Source organism: Papaver somniferum, chromosome 5 (assembly GCF_003573695.1).
Source record: "Papaver somniferum cultivar HN1 chromosome 5, ASM357369v1, whole genome shotgun sequence".
NCBI classification, from domain to species: Eukaryota; Viridiplantae; Streptophyta; class Magnoliopsida; order Ranunculales; family Papaveraceae; genus Papaver; species Papaver somniferum.
In genome coordinates this window covers 83240373-83258432 of record NC_039362.1, presented here as the reverse complement: position 1 = coordinate 83258432, position 18060 = coordinate 83240373, and the positions used below count along the sequence as shown (strand labels likewise).

Here is an 18060-nt window from a genome sequence, read left to right as displayed (position 1 = left end):
CTATATTTGTGTTACTCATGGATACCAAAAATCATCAAATTGGCCGGTCCAAGTCATAAATATTTTCTACTACGAAGACTACGGGATGAAGAGACATGTTACAAGAGAAAACATGATTCATTCAATAGACAAGTTGTAAGAAGAAAAAACATGATTCACTGCAAGAGATGTTGCAATAAAAAACATAATTCATCTCAAGAGACGCTTGACATATTCAGTTATTTCTTCCCTACATTAAATTTGCTTTTTAGTTAGATCTACGATACAAAATCTATGGGGGATTTGGTACACTCTGTTTTTTTTTTACAATTCCATCACTCATCTTTCTCCCATTCAGAGCCCAGGGCCGTCTCTGGCATTTAGATGACTCTAGGCGAGAACGTCTTTTTGACGAACAAAAAAAAATTCTTATACGCATACAAACTATATGTTTATGATAATGTTTGTTTATATTATACTAAAATAAAATAATTTATACTAATTACATTGTTAGTCTCTTAATAAATTATAAACCTACTAGCATTCATGCGCAAAAGCTAAAGTTATCAACTTGCTAAAATTCGAATTTCGATAATTAAAAAGAACTTTCAATAGTGATTATGTCGGAAGAATTAACATCGTTATTTTAATTTCGATCTCCAAAATTCTTGTTAGTAAACTCATCAATCAATTTTCGGGAACCATTTGTGTCTAAATTTTCTAATATTGAAAGAAAGCAACCGAAAGGAAATAGAAAAATCATTTAAAAAAAAATGCTATAAACTTATTTAATGACTAAGATGCACTTATATCTAAGATTAAGGTTTTTATACATTTTGGTATTAAGTTTTCTACCCATGTAAATAAGGAGTTATAAGTATGCAGTTACACACATATGGATAGAATTTACTCTTCTTATTTCTTATACCGACTCTTTTTTATTTCATAACACGTTATCAGCACGTAGTTCTAATCACCAAGCTATTTATTTGTTACAATCGATTTATCTAATTCTTCTATATCAATCGCTTTCTTTGTTTTTGTAAAAACTAAATCATTGTTTTTGTAAAAACTAAATCATAATTGTTATTTTTAATTAATATTAACTTTTTATCTTCTTTACATCTAAAAGCTAACTTTTTAGGTTGTCTCATAAATCATATGATATGATGTTTATGAAAAAAAATACTTTTCATTTTTTCGATAGTATCTTGATTCATTATAATCACACCATGTCATTTTCATATTTGCTAATCACTTGTACACCATCAATTTTGTGTACAGTTCATATAAAAAAATTGATCACATTAGTCGTATTAATATTATATCATCCTTATTAACTAAAGAAGGTTTTTGTTCCTATTGTAATAAGAGTTGTCACTTTTAAAATTATATTTAATTGGTTAATAATAAGATGTGAATAATTGCTCGTTTGAAAATCGTCTAAACAGTTAGAAGTTTTTGTTGAATACATCAAGTATTATCTATTATTTTATTCATATATGCTAGTTTGATTAACTTTTTGTTTGATGTTATATATAATTTAACGAGCAAAAGATATCATTATTGTGATGTACAATGGAGGCACAAGCATGCGTTTTACTCTCTATACAGTAAATTTATAATATGTACAATGTGATTGATTTTTTGATTCACTATTATATGCAGGTGGTTATTAACTTCGACGTTAAGTTTGATTCTCATTTCTTTTCTGATTCCTTCTGTAAAGTAAGAAAAAAAGAAATCTTCGAAATGGTTTACGGTTTCCTTATCACTAAAAGAAACTACAATCACCAAAAATTAGTGCCATCCTGAACTTTATTGCCCTTTATGTAACTGATCACATGCATGGTTTGTAAACTTAAGGCAAATTAAGTTTGTTATCTTTATTCATTGGACGAAGACCACGAAATTTATATATAGTTTCTATTTATTTACAAGAAACCGTCCGTCAACCACAAAATGGATTTCCAATATGTGATGATTAAAACAAGTTATTTATGGTCGATTAGATTTTAGTAAATTATCCAAACCATTGATATTGGTTTTTCTCCATCGTTTCTATAAGACCGGAGAAAATAAATTGGCATATTTTCTAATATCAATATGATGTGATTCATTGATCTTTTAAAATAAAGTAACCTTTATCATTGGATATGAATTTTTTTTCAATGGTTGGTCACATTTCTTATAAGAAACCATTCAAAACGAACCATCGGTTTCTATTCCTTGCAAGAATACATCCATAAAATAATGATAATGATTTTTTTATATTCTTAAAAAAAAAAATCTCTTCAATCCTAAAAGGATAAAATATCGTTTTAACAATTGAAAATACCAATGAAACAAGAAGTGTTACATTCTTAAGGGTATTGAGCAATTTTGATTTACTTTCTTCATGGTAATAATCTCTGAAATTTGGCTTCATTCCACTTGTAGTTGGAACATCCCACGGCACTTATGGTCAATAAGCGTGCACCCAGCTTTTTAGTATATATCATTATCCCTTGAAGTGGCTTAATTAATTGATATTGACTTAACTTTCTTTTGGTAAAGAAAGTGTCCATAATTTCATTCTATTTGAAATTTTATTATATATTTTCTATATTTTTTGTTATAAATAACCAACAAGATATTTGCTTTCAAAAATAATTCATGGTTGATGGTAAATATGTATGTCTAGAAGATTACAAATGATTTTTATGTTGAAGTACATAATTATTTGCATGGCTCTTGATGTCAGCATTTGTTGTACAACCTGATGTTATTAAAATCCAGAATTCAATAAGTAATATCTTCAAATTAATCAGATAATACTTTACGAAACTTGGATTTTTCGTACACAAGATGAAAAAATTCAACCATAGTTAGGTGGAGACTCTATGCTACTAGAAGTTGTTGTTAATTAACTCAAAGTCAATCTCTCTCCCCTCACAGATCAAATTAATAAAGGTTACTAATATATAATTGGAGTGAAATGTCTCATTTTGTCTTTATAAAGCTTTTACCTCTTGAAGTGGAAATTCCAGTTACATCTATCAAGCTTGTAGCGTTTTAAAAGAGGCCACAAATAGTGCTCATATAGAGTCTATTAAAACATGATTAACATTCTCTAAATTATTATCCCCTCCTCGATTATATCAGGTTTTACAATCCTTTATGTGTTTTCCAAAAATACCAGAATTCGATTTAGTTGATGAGATGAACTTTATAGATCTCCTGAAGAGTCCTTGAAAACAATAAAATCCACGTTTAAGCAACATAAATTTTTATTTGTTGTATTGGTCTGCATTTCCAAAATTATGCTTGTATAGAAGTTCTCTATTAAATAGACTATACATTTTATTTTGATGCTAGTTTTTTGTGATACTCATATAGTTGAATTAGCAATCCATCAAAAGTTGTACTCATTTTTCTTAATTTCTTGACAAGTTTTTAACGAGGCAATAACTCACTGGCATTGAATTTTCATTTAAAATGTTGATATTGTTTTTTTTTTCCTTCGTCCAAATTTTTTCTATTGGGTTTTGTTGGCAAGGTTTTAGTGAGGTAATTTATTCAACCTGGTAGTCATCAAAGGTTATATAAATTTGATTATTTAATGGATGTCCGCATTTGATTAGACAACATCAACATAACCAGGAATTTGAATGCCCTTCTGAACTACTAAGGTTTAATCACAAATACATTTTTTATTCACGTATGGTAATGTACTCGTAGTTTGGATCTTTGTTGAAGAAACTACATCAACTACCTCTGCAAATCATCTCCGAGAAGTTAGCAATTCATGGCGTAGTTCCTCAATGTGTTTAAAGAAGCACGAAGGCATGAGAACGCTATTATCCGAACACAATACCTCTTATGAAACACTAAAGAAGACTACAACAACTAGAAAACTTTCACGAGAGCATCGCTATCTTTAGCATTCAAGAAATTTGTTCGTCAAAATTGGAAAGTCTCAACTCAAAGATTTGTAAGTCAATATTTAATTGTAGTACTCATCAGGGGGAGCGCCATCATCAAAGGTGCACTTACTGGACTTATCGTGTTGTACTCTTTTTCCTTCATTAACGTTCTTCCCAATGGATTTTATGTGTCCAGGTTTTAACGAGACAACTAAATTAAGTCTTTACATGCTTACGTAATTTCAGGTTTTTCCTCTTTTGAGTTTTCCCTATATATCGTAACGACTTATGCACATTAATGATCATCAGGTAGATTGTTATAAACTTAAGTTTGTTAACTAAGATGTCATTTTGTCAAAAATTAGGCTTTCCATATACTTAGGTACTAAGTCTTATATCCACAAATACGAGCTTAAAACTATATAATTACACACACATGAATAGAATTTTTTCTTCTTCTTTCTCTGTACTTTTGACTTTTCTTATTTTATAACAAAATGAATAATATTTATCAGTCACTTTATAGTTAGACGGGGATTGAATTCTTAATGTTGTACTTCTTAACAACGTGAATTAATTGAATTGAGAAGACACACAAAAAACTATGTAAGACATGCACTATATTTTATCCTTCTCTTGGGATTACTGGTGTTATTTAATGTTAGCCCACAGTTATAAGGGCAATTCCTGTGGGAATGAACAAACAAATTCTTTTGTTCAGCCAGGTGGATGGCCAAACTAGATTTTCCATTATGGTAAAGCACTGGGCGTTAGACTAATAGGCGCGCGAGCAAGTTAAGACGCTGGCGTCAGTAGATCCAACGCAAGCGTCGGGAGGACAAACGCTAGCGACGGAAGAACCAACGCGGCGTCCGAAGGTTGGGCGCCGGCATTTTTTCCACGAACGCCAACAGGTAGTTTTTTAAAATTCGAATTTCACTTTTTACCTCTATAAATTACCACCATCTTCAAACAATTCACTCACACCAAAATTCACTTGAATTTTCTCTTCTAAAAATGGCTGCAAAGGCAATCACACTTTTTTGCGATGCAAAACTTGAAGCTGTTGTTTCTAAGATATGTGGGAGTTTTAAAAAGATTGAAAAATGTAAAAGGGAAGTGCAAGTTTTAGAAGTTGATCCAAGAAAATGTTCCGCTAAAAGGCAAATAATAGCTCCAGTTTTGAAAGTTAACTACAAAAAATTCAAAAACAAAGGTGAAACTGTCAAAGAGCGCGTTGAATGGAAAATACGTCAAATGAAGATAACATGAGATCCAAAACTTGTACTTGATTTTTATTGAAGTTTTTACTATTTTCTAAGATTAAATCTTGTAAAAGAATTGGCAGTAATATCAGTGAATGAAAATGTTTATATTTTAAAATAGATTTCCACTTCAGATTAAGTGAAATTTATTACAATTTATTAAACTTGCAAATAACATCAAACTACATTTTAATAAACCACAACAAAGGCAAAGAAGAGCTCCAGTTTTGAAAGTTAACAACAAAAAATTCAAAAATGAAGGTGAAACTGTCAAAGAGCGCGTTGAATGGAAAATACGTCAAATGAAGATAAACATGAGGCCAAAACTTGTACTTGATTTTTATTGAAGTTTTTATTATTGTCTAAGTTTATATCTTGTAAAAGAATTAGCAGTAATATCAATGAATGAAAATGTTTATATTTTAAAATAGATTTCCACTTCAGATTAAGTGAAATTTATTACAATTCATTAAACTTGCAAATAACATCAAACTACATTTTCATAAACCACAACAAAAACATCAAACTACATCAAATCCAACGACATTCTCTTTGTAAAGTTCATAGCATTCAAAATGCCTAAACTCTCTCCCGCTTTCTTCGGTAAACTTGGTCTGAGCGATGGTTTCCAGATCTTCGTTGGATAATCCAGAATTGCTACGATGAACCATCCACAATACTTCCGCGATGCTACAAAATGTCCCAATACTCTTTCCCAGAAATTGTCATTGTTCATTGGTCTCACCATACGATGTAACCAACATCAAACAAGAGCAACATCTTCTTCCATTATAAATTCCGGCAGCGGCATTCGAGTGCAGTAACGATGTGCTTGAGATGGATCATCTTTTAGAATTCTGAAACACGCTTCGTAACGAAAAGACTTACCGTGAGCTTCCTCCCAATTATCAAGAGTTGTTTGGATCACTTCATCTTCAGTTACACCGCTGAACTTTTCTCGATCAATTTCTATTACCAGAGCAAGAAATGGCTGGACTGCAAGCCTAATAGAATGAAACCGAGCACGCAATCGACGAGCATCTCGCTTTCCTGGGTTTCCCGTCAATGAGACGAACATTGAAAAAACGTTCTCCCAAAAAGAACTGTCATGAGAAATAACAACACCAGTGATTACCCTATGAAAGAAATATGCTTTGCATAGAGTTATATTCTCTTCCTGGGTAAACTTGGGACCACGACTTCTAATAGACATTTCTTCAAAGGAGGAGAGATGTACGAAAAAAGAAGAAGATGAAGATGTGATTTTGGAGATGGGAGGAATGAAATTTATAGGTCGAGAAAAGTTTGTCGTTGGAAATGAAAATTTAGCCGTTGGCGTCTGTAGTAAAATCGCCCGCGACTTGCCTTTGAGCGCCCGCTTGAATTACCAATGCCTATTTTTTATTATAAATACATCACTAGGTTTTATTCTAAACCAAACCAACCGATTTCTTTCTCATCATCCACCATGTTTTCTAAAGGAAAAGCGAAGCAAATATTATGTGTCAAAGGAAAAGAGGTATGCCCATTATGTTTCATGGATAACCACAGTCTTATGCAATATCCTTGGATGTATTCAAAGTGTTTGCGGGAAGGTTGTTCACGCATCAGAATGGTGATTGAATCACAACCCGAAAAGCTCAGATATTTGCAATGTCAAGATCCCAATTGTCCAGAGGAACCACATATGCTAGATGATGCTATGAAGATTAAAAAACAAGAAGAAGAAAAGATTGCAACACTCTGCAAAAACTTCAAACTTAAAGCCAAATTGAAGAAGGAGTTATTACACTGTAAGCATTGTGGATATGGAGATCACGAATACAAACATTGTCCACAGAGAATCAGTTCATGCTCAAAGCCCGGTTGCAGGACTTTTATGCATTTGCGGACTTCTTCTGAAGAAGACACATATGGCAGGCATTTCTGGGAATGTCCCAGGTGTTCTTTGGTGGAGTGGGATGATTGAAGTTTTAGGACAAATCGATTCACTATGGTATTATGTTATTTAATTTGTTGTTTATTCTGTGTTATTACGATTATCTAAAACCATCAATATCAAGTAATTTAAATTTTTCTTGGATTAAACATTACACCATCAATTTCATAAATAAAAACATACTGCATTGAACAACCACACTATACATGAGAATAAAAGAAATACATCAGATTAAAACAACTACTACATAGGCGGCGTCAGTTCTCGGCGGGTGGTGGAATTCCTAGGGCGATGTAGGGATCGTATTTGTTGAGCATCCTAAGAATGTTGAAACAAGCATGGAAGTCGAAAGGACGACCGAGGTGAGATGCTTTCCACATCGCTAGAGTTCTGGGTTCCACTTCATGTTCGGCTTCACCGTTGAGCTTATTTTTGTGATTCTCAATTAGTTGAGAGATGAATTCCGATACATTACAACTAATTACACTAAAACGATGCGCCAATCCGTGACAATCACGCCTATTAATGTTCATCGTTTCAGCAGCGAACATTTCAAAAACTTTCTGCCAGAACGTCGATTGTGATACATTCCTACCGGTAGCAACATCAGCGGCAACATCTTGTGTTTGAAAAACGTAAGCTCTGCAAATTGCTAAATCCTCTTGTTGAGTGAATCTAACAAAACGAACTCTGTGAGGCATTTTTGTAGATGATTTGAGAGGAAAGAATGTGTAGAATGTGTGAATTTAGAGTTGAAATGAGGAGTATTTATAGAATTCAAAAAATGTAGCCGTTGGATCAAAGGGTTTTGCAGCCGTTCAGATTGAGCCGTTGGCGCAATAGAGTCGGACGCTGGCAATTCTAATACGGACGCGGGCGTTCGAACTAAGGAAGCGCGGTTATAATAACGCTGGTGTTTTTTCTTCTGACGCTAGCGTTTGTAGAGATGTCGTGCGTCCTTGACACAGACGCGCGCCCAGATGTTCCGACTCGATGTTCAATTCAACAGATTTGTTGATTTGAACATCCATTTTTCATGTTTGTTCATTCCATAGTGGGAGCAAAATGAACAAACTCTGGGTTTGTCCATCCCATAGGAACTGCTCTAACCATTTAACAAATATTAGCCTTCAAGATAGTTTTGCTTTTTTGCTACCCTGGGTTGGATTTTATAGTCGAGGTTGTCTGGCTCCAGATCCGGGCCTGGGGGTGGGGAGAGCTTCTGTAAAAACGAATTTTTGCTAGAAGGAAAATCAAAATGATACGAGGAGAGAGAAAATCGTAGTCGACCTTCTGATGACACAGACCATACAAAAGTTACACCCATTTTTCCAGGTCGAACAATTCCATCACTAGGAGCAACTCATCACTGAGTTCTCATACCATCATATACTTCCTCTTTGTTTCACTTGTTTGTATCCATTAATTATTGGAAACTAGGTACTTGAAACATGCTCGCTATGGAATATCTTTTCTTTCTTTCTTTTTTTTTCTGTAAAGGAACAATACTTCTCTGATTATGAAACCGAACACGACCTAAAAAGTAAAATCAGTCAATTTCTTTGTAAGCATATACTAAAAATACAGAATTCATCAGATAAATATATACGAATACAAGATGAACAAGTTATTAAGCTAAATTGAATCATAATCCCGGAACGTAAACAAAATATAATCATCTCCCTTTTTTCTAGAATTAGAGACGAAATTAAAGTAAAAAAGAAATGATTGAATCTTTTAATATTTACTCAATTGCAATATACACGATCTTCATAGTACTTGATTTCATATTAAAAGATCTGGTAGCAATTTTAGCTGGGCGTGAAGCAATTTTCTGTAATTTCATAACAATCACCTCAATTTTGTTGAAACAAGGATCTATTGCTGCTTCAAAATATCCCCAATTTCCCCCTCAGATTTCGTCGGTTTCTGATCCTTTTTCACTCTCGTTCTAACAAAAAAAACTAAAACTACGTAATAATCATCTCTTCTTCTTTCGCTATACTTCCATATTTACCAGTTTGCCTTGCAATTAGTCAGTTGAATTTTTAATGTTATACTCCGTACTTCTTAACCTAATTGAGTTGGAAAGAAAAACGCTATGTATCAAATTAATTGAGTTGGAAAGAAAAACTCTATGTAAGACTTACACTATAGGCTCCTTATCTTGGGCTTACAAATGTTGTTTATCCACGATACAAATTTTTAGCCTTCAAGATGGTAATTCTTTTTTTTCTTTTCCTACCCGCCAGGCTTCAGAGCCGAATGCCAACTAACCTCTTAAATGATTTCCTAATCTCATTTTTTACACAATCTTCCCTTTTTAGGGAACAGTTTCCCTTTTCATATGTCAGATAAAGAGTACTGTATGAAACGACCCATGACAGAATTTCAAAACCATGTGTGTGAGAATTAAATTGGTGCAACTGGTAAATCATTATCGTTATTCGGTTGAGGAATGGCTAAATCTCCAGCTGCAGCAACAGCGTGCCTTCGTTGTCTCTCGCGTAGGTAAAGAACAGTTAATAGGCAGACAAAGAGAGTGAGGATTGTTGCATTGCCTTCATCCATTATCACTTTATCAACCGAAACCTCCACTTTCGGAAACAAACCAGGCAATGCATCAATCATGTCAACCTGAAACAAGACAGCAAAATGTATCAGCAACATACAGGCCTTAAAAATCAGCATAGAGACCTGTAAACAAGCTACTTATTAACTAGATATATAAATAATGTCTACATCGTTGTTGTTTTTTGTTCGCAGTTGCACAGTTATTACAAACTAATCATATTTCCTATATTCCATGCACTGATGCACAAAAGAGTAATATTTGCAGCTTTTCTTCATTCAGTCAATTATTTGCAAAACTACATCTCTTGATTACGAAAATTTTTTAAGCATTACTTTTAAGAAAAAAGGTAGCAAGACAATCTATAACCAAACTTACCAGGATAGTGTTTGCATAGTTTTTCCTTACATACAAGCTCATAAGGGCCAGTGTGACTGGTAATTTTGCTGCAGGATCAATTTCTAGGGCCTGGTCATAATATCGTTTGGCGAGATGAAGATCAAGCGGACGCCCTTGGCCATGCTCATGCATGTACCCAAGGTTGAATATAGCTTGGGCATTTGATTGTGACTTGGCATGCAAGTAAGCCTCTGCAGCACGGTCATAGTCTCTCTCGGTGCCCTACAAATACAAATTGTTTATCGAGTAAGAAGCCGATCGATGATGATAAGAAATTAGCTGTAGTAAACAAGCACAGTGCCAACACAGAAATCACTTATGCAATAGAATTCCAACAACCCAGCTACTAAAACATACCCTTCCGTAGTAATATGCATCACCAATAAGCAGGGCTGCATGTTCATTACCCTGCTCAGAAGCTTGCCACCACAAAGAATGTGCACGTTGGTGCCTTTCAGAATCTGTACAAAATCCAGATTCTCCCATACACATACTACGCTCCCCATATTTGTCAAGAATCCATGCAGCATTACTTTGTGCAATCTCATATCCTAGCTCTGCCAATCTTGAGTACAATAAGAATGCCTTCCCTATATCACCTTTCATGTATGACTCTAATGCCCATCTTGACAAGGAACTCCAAGGTCCCCTCTCAGCAACTAATTTGTATAACGCGGTAGCCTGTGAACAAAGGAGCAGTCAGTTCAGAAAGGTAAAAAAGATAATAATGAATGAATGAGGTAGAAGGAAAAAGAGATGAGTTCCAAGATATCTAATTTTGACCAAAACTGTGAAAACACTAACTGCCAGTGATGTAAAATATGATTTAATTCCTAAGCTTTTCATGCAACAGAAAATGAAAGAAACTTGGCTATAACGCCACATCTCTTATGATTTATCATTAGTCTTTCACCCGGACAACCATTAGACGGAATTTGGGGGCACTAACAACCAGAGAAAACTAAACATCAACGAATTCATAAACTATCGGCAGCTATTGCTACTTGTTCTCTACAGAACCATCAGACAGCCTCTGAAACATAACCTTGAATTATGTCAGAAATCTCTTCTAGCATCAGAGTGCTCGATGGTCGATGCAACGAGTTATCGAGTTATCTAGTGCAGAAATAGTCTACCAAAACACTAAAGACTCCATATATGTCATCCTACTCCACTCTTTTTTGTCAAAATTAGTTATAGCTGAGTTTGATCTCAGAGGTCATGGGTATCAAAACCAAACTACTTCACCACCCTATTAACAGGCATCCACATACTCGGACTAACATAACCTATCAAGTAGCCAACTCTTATAAAATGCAAAATGTCATGGTCCAAGGAGACCTAATATGTTTCCCCAAATTCTTCTCTGAATCCTTTGAAGCATCTCAATAATTTGGTGGAATGTCTGCTTGAAATTATCAAAAGGACTCAACTTATGCTTCAGGACTTTTCTTGAAGAATACACTTGTCAGATGTTTTTAAAATGAGAAACATGCATATATATCATATTGGCCTTTTAGTGGAAGTAGTATTCAGATTGAATAGGTTGCTTTAAGCATCAGGGCATAGAAGGAAAAAAACAAAACAGGTAACTCACCATTGGGAGATTCTGCTTAAGCCCTTTCCCATACTGGAACATTCTTGCCAATTGGTAATATGCCTTCGGCTGACCAGCATTGGCTGCTGTAATGAAATACTTCATTGCTAGGTTTACATTTTCTTCTACACCTATCCCTTTAAGATACAGCACCCCAAGGTTATAATGACCACCAGCCTCATCATTGTCAGCAGCCTTTTCAAAATACTCTTTTGCCTGTAATGAAATGGTTTAGGTCCAATTGGATATCCAAAAAACGCAGCGATGGATATTTACAAAAATGAAACACTACATACGCATTCTCTGAGAAAGCAAGAATAAATTAGTAGTAGCATAACAGCTAGACAAGCAAACGTAATCCTTTAATCATGAAGGCGGCATGGAAAAAGATATACCTAGCCGCTAAGGATATATTTTTCCAACTTTACTACTTAGCCATTCCGTTAGGCTGCCTTAAAGCAATGAGTATAAATTCCAAACTGGTTAAGTACAACAGGTAAGTACTCAACTGCCAGAAAAGCCTAGGATGTGTAGACTTGGTGAGCTACAATGTTTTCATATTCTATGATTGACGGCTGAAGATATAATCTATACTTTATTACCCCGCATTTTTTGCCAACAGTTATCATTGTGTTGATCCAAGTGTGCCTATTGGAAGTATATCCTATTAGGAGCGGAACTTCATCAAGCACATGATTGGTTCATTAGAAAGGAAAAACTAATCTTTTTCTAGACAATTATAAAATATATGATACCAACCCAAATGTAAAGAGCAGAATATTACTTTTAGCATGTCTAGATTCTTATTCAAGCATGTCGACAAACAGTATAAGGAATTAATGGGCGAACTGGACGCAGTAAATATTAGTTTTATCATGCGCATAAAGGATTGACCAAGGAACCAAATACCAAAGAAAAAATGAAGCAGATACGCAAATTAAAGAAATACAGGAAGAGAACCTAGAGCGACTTACTTTGGTGTAGTTCTTTTCCTCTACTCCAAAGCCTTTCACATACAGATAACCCATTCCATTATAAGCCGACAAATGTTGTTGTTTAGATGCAAGAGCAAGCCATTCAAGTGCCTTTGTATAATTTCTCTCAACACCAGCACCTCTTGCATATATCTCCCCAAGTAATTCCATTGATCTTGGCTCTCCCTTTTCAACAGCCTTCAAAAACCAACTTAATGCCTTAACATGATCACGCCTTACACCTCTTAATCCGAAATAATAATAAATCCCAATCTTATACATTGCTCCTGCACTCCCTTTTTGTGCCTGGTATTCACTAATCTGAAAATCTTCATCATCTTCTCCTCTTGATTTCCTCAATGCCTCTTTATTCTCCTCTGCTCCAGTATGAATTCTCACAGGTTCAATCACTGGATCCTTTGAAATCAAAAAACTCGATACCGCTGCTTCTGCTAGCTCCGCGTATAGCTTCACTGCTTCTTTGTGCATCTGTAATCAATCAAACCAATTCAAATTTGAACAAAAACAAAGAGAAAAATGTCAAAATTCGTCGAATAAAGTCAAAGTTAGGGTTTCAAATTACCTGTCGGCGATAGTAAGTATAAGCAAGAGCCATTTTAGACTGCATATTCCCAGCTTGAGAAGCAAATTGATGATATAAAAAAGCTTTAGCACCATTTCTCTCTCTCAATTGACCAGTACCATACAGAAACCCTAGGGTAGATTGAGCATGAGGATACCCCTTAACAGCACTAGCTTCAATCTCTGCTGTAGCTTCTTCCATTAACCTATAATCCCCATTACTCACAGCTTTAACCATTTTCTTAAGACCAGAGTAATAAAGAATATCATTATCTGATTTAGATGGTATTGAAATAGAATCAGGTTCAAAGATCTGACGCCATGAACCTGGATCAAGTTCATCTTCTGATTTATTATCTGAATCATCAAATTCATCCCATTCAGCTGTTGACGATGGCGAAGATTTATCACCACCGTCGATAAATGATGGCGGTGATGATGATTTATCACCAGCATCGACAAGATCGTCTTTACTAATTACTAGAAGGAATGGAGGAGATGCAGCATTTGCGGTGATGAAGAGAAGTGTGATTGTGAAGATTATTATGGAGAATTTGTATGCAGAATTATGAGTTTTTCGATTCATCTCTGTAAATTTTGGGTAGTTTAGAGAGAAGGGGAGAGATTTATTGGAGAGTTGAAAAGAGGAAGAAGACGATGAGTGAGTCGTTTGTTGGTGGTGACTCGTCCGGGAACATCTAATATTGCCACGTCTATAAGTGATGAGAACTATTGACATCTGGCAGTTTTTGTCAGGTCAGACTGTTGAACCGGATTTGTGCGCTGCATCGGGACTCATTGACTCATTTAATGTTGAAGCCAATATTCCGTCAGAACTGGCCACTGAGATGGTGGGATGGAGTGGTGTGATGAGAGACTGGGAGAATCTAAGCTTTTGGATGCTATGTTATTCAAATCGATGTTGGGGCTGCTGTAAAGTTGCAAGGTCGGGTTTTTATGAGATTCATGGATTCTCTGTGAAGGAAAGTCAGATGAAGAATCTGTGAGGAAACAAAAATTAAGAAGTGAAACAGAGGTTGCAGAGCCGGAGGTGAGATAGATAATGATAGGGGAACATGTATTGAACTGTGTCGAAACATTAACGTGGCTAGTGTTAACTCGGAACCATGTATCACTATCCATTAGAGTAAGAAGTTGAGTAACTCTTCATGTGACAGATTACTTGCGAGTTCAATTGCTATAAACACAGGCAATACTAGCAGAAAGACATGTTTAAAGGCTTTTCCATCTCTTTCAAGTGGCACGTAGGACTGCCTAAACAAGATGGTGATTTCTCTTTTGAGTTTAGAGAATGAGGTTGAACACCTATCTGATGGCACAAGGTACACAAAAGAATTGGGTTCCCTGTTGATAGGACATTTCTAAAACAGCATTCAATTTTCTTAACCCATTAGAGACCTGGATTGTGAAAGAAAAATCTTCCCCTTCTTGGGAGGTACTGAAACTCTAATAGAAGAAACAAGTTTGGTTTCAGACATTCAGGTACTGCAAAAATCACAGAATCTCTAAATAACAAACACAACAAATATCTCAGTATAGGAAAAAGAACGCTAACATACTCTAAACATCTATCCGTTGTTCCAACAAAAATAAAATACTAAAACGAGAACTTCGAAATTCTTCAAAACATGACTGTAATTTATCGTTATCAAATTAAACTTGGGCAGCAACTACAATGCGTCCTGCAACTTGATCAAGATCCCTTCGGCCACTGGATGTGATAATCCTCCCTCTGCAACAAAGTTAAAATTTCAAAATTATATAACCACCAACACATTGAAAGTTGACATGTTCATAACTAGGGCTGTCAATGGATGTTAACGTAACGGATATTGTCTCTTCCGCTGCCACTGCCATTAAAAATTAGCGGATATCCGTTATCCGTTAAGTTCCGGCGGAAATAGGAAAATCAAAAACGTTGCCGTTACGTTGGATTTACCGGATAACGGATATTTATCCGTTACCATCCGGTACAAACAGAAAATAGGCTAAAAACACATATCAGGTATTAAATCCAACAAAACAGGTTCTAAATCCATGCCACACACAGAAAAATAGACATACAAATATTCAGATGTTCTAGGCTTCTAGCAAAAGAAAAAATCATGTTTTTTGAAAAGAAAAAGACATCTCCATGACTCCATCTCCATTTTCGACGATACACAAACACAACACAAGTGAAAAAATTTACACGTGCAATACGCACGTTAGCGGATAACGGAACTAAACCTAACGGAAATGCACGGTTCCACTACCGTTACGTTAAGAATAGATTATCCGTTAACTTATCGGTATCGGATATCCGTTTACCGCTATGTCGAACGGTAGCGGTAGCGGTAACGGCTAACGGATTATCGGTATCGGCTAACGGAAAATCGGTATCCATTGACAGGCCTATTCATAACGCTTATTAGTTGTTATTTTATACAGGTACCTTCCAGTATAGATGTGCAAATACAGTTCATTCATGAATAAGAACCATAAAATATGTGAGAACAGATAACTAAAAACTCACCCTTTTGGGTCAACTTCAACGATGTTCATGGCCTGTAGTTGTTGCAGAATATGACGACCAATTGAACCACTGCTCTTGCAGAAATGGGGTGGACGACTTCCATTCCTCTTGCGCCCACCATAGATTTTCTTGAAACCACCAACTCCAAGTCCTTGCCTCAAGTAGATCTTCCTGGCCATAGAAGCTACAACACGAAAAACTAATTACAATCCAAGCATTGAATACAAAGAACAAAAGTCATGCTGTTTCCAAGACATTATAATACTGCTTACCAGCTCTGATGTAGTACCAGTCTGCATCATATGGAGCAAGCTCCTTGAATTTTGCAGTCTTGACAATGTCAGTCCAATGGGGAAGCTCCATCTACTCAAATGGAAAGACATGTGTGTGAAAATCAACACAAAAGAAATAACATGAAACAAAAAAATTTATAAACAAACATTTTGTTCACGTTATCACTAATCGCACCTATCTGCCATAAATAGTTTGCTAAACATAGATTATCATCACAAAACCAATTTGTATCCAATCAGTTTAAGTTTTGAAACCCTAATTGCCCCCTCAGATCAAGCAAATGAAACATGCCTTCTACAAACAGTTTAAACATTTCAGACGTATAAATCAGTGATGAAAACAACCCTTTTTCTTAAATCGAGCAAAATTGTTGAATCTATAAAGCTATCGAATGGGAAACATACACAGAGTTAACAAATATGAATCAATCAAACTGGAAAAACACCAAAAAATAACTGCAACACGATGTGAAGAGATGTAAATATACCTTTCCAGATCGCTTAAGATGAGCTGAATAATGCTTGACGAAGTCATGTGGGGAAACATCCTTCACAGTTCTAGCAGCCTCCATGGTTGGTACTTCTTTAGGGTTTACAGAGAGAAGACCTGCTTGGAAGTGTTTAAAGCGATATCACGTTTCCTTTTCTTCTAGGGTTTTTCTTCTACTGAAACAAGTTGTAATATATACGTAAATACCCATTACGTGGAAATGTTAGAAGTTATAGGCTTGGGCTTCTATAACAGGTTTTTCTAGAACGGTTTTTTGGGACCATGGTCTTATTAGGCCACTTTCCCTATAGTTATAAAGGGTGTCCTAAAATGTGGAAATGACTAACCTATCCTTAACCTAACTTAATTTAAAACTAACCTAATAATCACACATATATATATACATATATATAAATAACCACCACCGCCGCCGCTACCACTAACGACCATCTCCGACCACCACCACCTCTCTATCTATATATACATATATATCATCAAAATATGTATATATATCGTTTTTGGTTGAAAAAAAATGAGAAGTAATCACCAAAATGAGTTGAAAATGGAAGTTGTAGAGAGAAGTTCGGTTAGGAATTATGTGAAAAACTTTGTCGAACTAACCGAACTCAACTTTAATGGAGGTTTTTCTTTTTCCAGAGAAAAGTTCGGTTTCGTCGCAAAAAGTTCAGTTACGTCGCAAAAAATGTCCCAACCGAACTTCGAGTTCGGTTACATCGCAAAAATGTCTCAACCGAACTTCGAGTTCGGTTACGTCGCAAAAAATTCAATTACATCGCAAAATAAAAGTTCGGTTTCGTCGCAAAAAAATGTCCCAACCGAACTTTGAGTTCGGTTACGTCGCAAAAAGTTCAGTTGCGTCGCAAAAAGTTCGGTTTCGTCGCGAAAAAATGTCTCAACCGAACTTTGGGTTTGGTTACGTCGCAAAAAAATGTCCCAACCGAACTACATTTGCAGAAACAAAAACTCCATTAAAGCTTTGGTTCGGTTGCCTGTGATTTTGGATTTATTAACCGAACTACATTTGCAGAAATTTCGGTTACATGTTCTTCATATAATATAACCGAACTTTATTGACTTGGTTGAAATTTTTTGTTACAATTTTGATTTTGACGATATTTTAGGCCATTTATAACAACATTCACTAAGTTACAAGCATATTTCGGTACCGAGAGAATGTTTTTTCTCCATATTTACCCATCTCAAAATAATTTTTTTCTCCATCTTTTTCTTCTTCTATTACTTTGGTCACTCAATAATTCTATTTCTTTTAAATACAATCATCTATTAATTTAACCTTAATCAATGATTAATCACATTAACTAATCATTATACAAAAATAATCAGGAGGATAATTTTGGTATTAACATAAATATTTAGATAAGGGGTGACCTAGATTTACTTCTAATGTCTTACCCAAAATAAAACAATGGTCCCCAAAAAAACACTCTTTTTCTAGGTCGGAAGAAAAGTATGGCTTGGTCCAATTAGGCAATTATGGCTGCAAGACT

General features: G+C 35.2%; 2 protein-coding genes across 2 annotated transcripts; both read right to left on the bottom strand.

The window, feature by feature from the left end:
- Window positions 1-9172: 9172 nt before the first annotated feature.
- On the bottom strand, window positions 9173-13909 carry LOC113282049 (ERAD-associated E3 ubiquitin-protein ligase component HRD3A-like). Its single transcript, XM_026530979.1, has 6 exons — window positions 13214-13909; window positions 12631-13119; window positions 11657-11872; window positions 10417-10740; window positions 10039-10281; window positions 9173-9725 (listed from the first exon to the last, which is right to left on the bottom strand). Exons 1-6 carry the CDS (start codon window positions 13796-13798, stop codon window positions 9501-9503), a joined length of 2082 nt encoding a protein of 693 aa, XP_026386764.1. The 5' UTR covers window positions 13799-13909; the 3' UTR covers window positions 9173-9500.
- A 727-nt stretch (window positions 13910-14636) lies between these two features.
- LOC113282048 (40S ribosomal protein S19-like) lies at window positions 14637-16718 on the bottom strand. Its single transcript, XM_026530978.1, has 4 exons — window positions 16530-16718; window positions 16021-16111; window positions 15749-15932; window positions 14637-14965 (listed from the first exon to the last, which is right to left on the bottom strand). The coding sequence occupies exons 1-4, from the start codon at window positions 16611-16613 to the stop codon at window positions 14887-14889; spliced, it is 438 nt and encodes a 145-aa protein (XP_026386763.1). The 5' UTR covers window positions 16614-16718; the 3' UTR covers window positions 14637-14886.
- Window positions 16719-18060: the final 1342 nt, after the last annotated feature.

Bases quoted from the DNA above. Each gene is read 5' to 3' on its own strand.
- LOC113282049 (XM_026530979.1), bottom strand. From the start codon at position 13,798: ATGAATCGAAAAACTCATAATTCTGCATACAAATTCTCCATAATAATC. The intron at 13,120-13,213 runs GTAATTTGAAAC...GATTGATTACAG, and splicing joins ATACTTACTATCGCCGACAG to ATGCACAAAGAAGCAGTGAA. The intron at 10,741-11,656 runs GTGAGTTACCTG...CTTTGTTCACAG, and splicing joins TTAAGCAGAATCTCCCAATG to GCTACCGCGTTATACAAATT.
- LOC113282048 (XM_026530978.1), bottom strand. From the start codon at position 16,613: ATGGAGGCTGCTAGAACTGTGAAGGATGTTTCCCCACATGACTTCGTC. The intron at 16,112-16,529 runs GTATATTTACAT...CCATTTGAGTAG, and splicing joins ATCTTAAGCGATCTGGAAAG to ATGGAGCTTCCCCATTGGAC. The intron at 14,966-15,748 runs GTGAGTTTTTAG...ACTTTGTTGCAG, and splicing joins GTTGAAGTTGACCCAAAAGG to AGGGAGGATTATCACATCCA.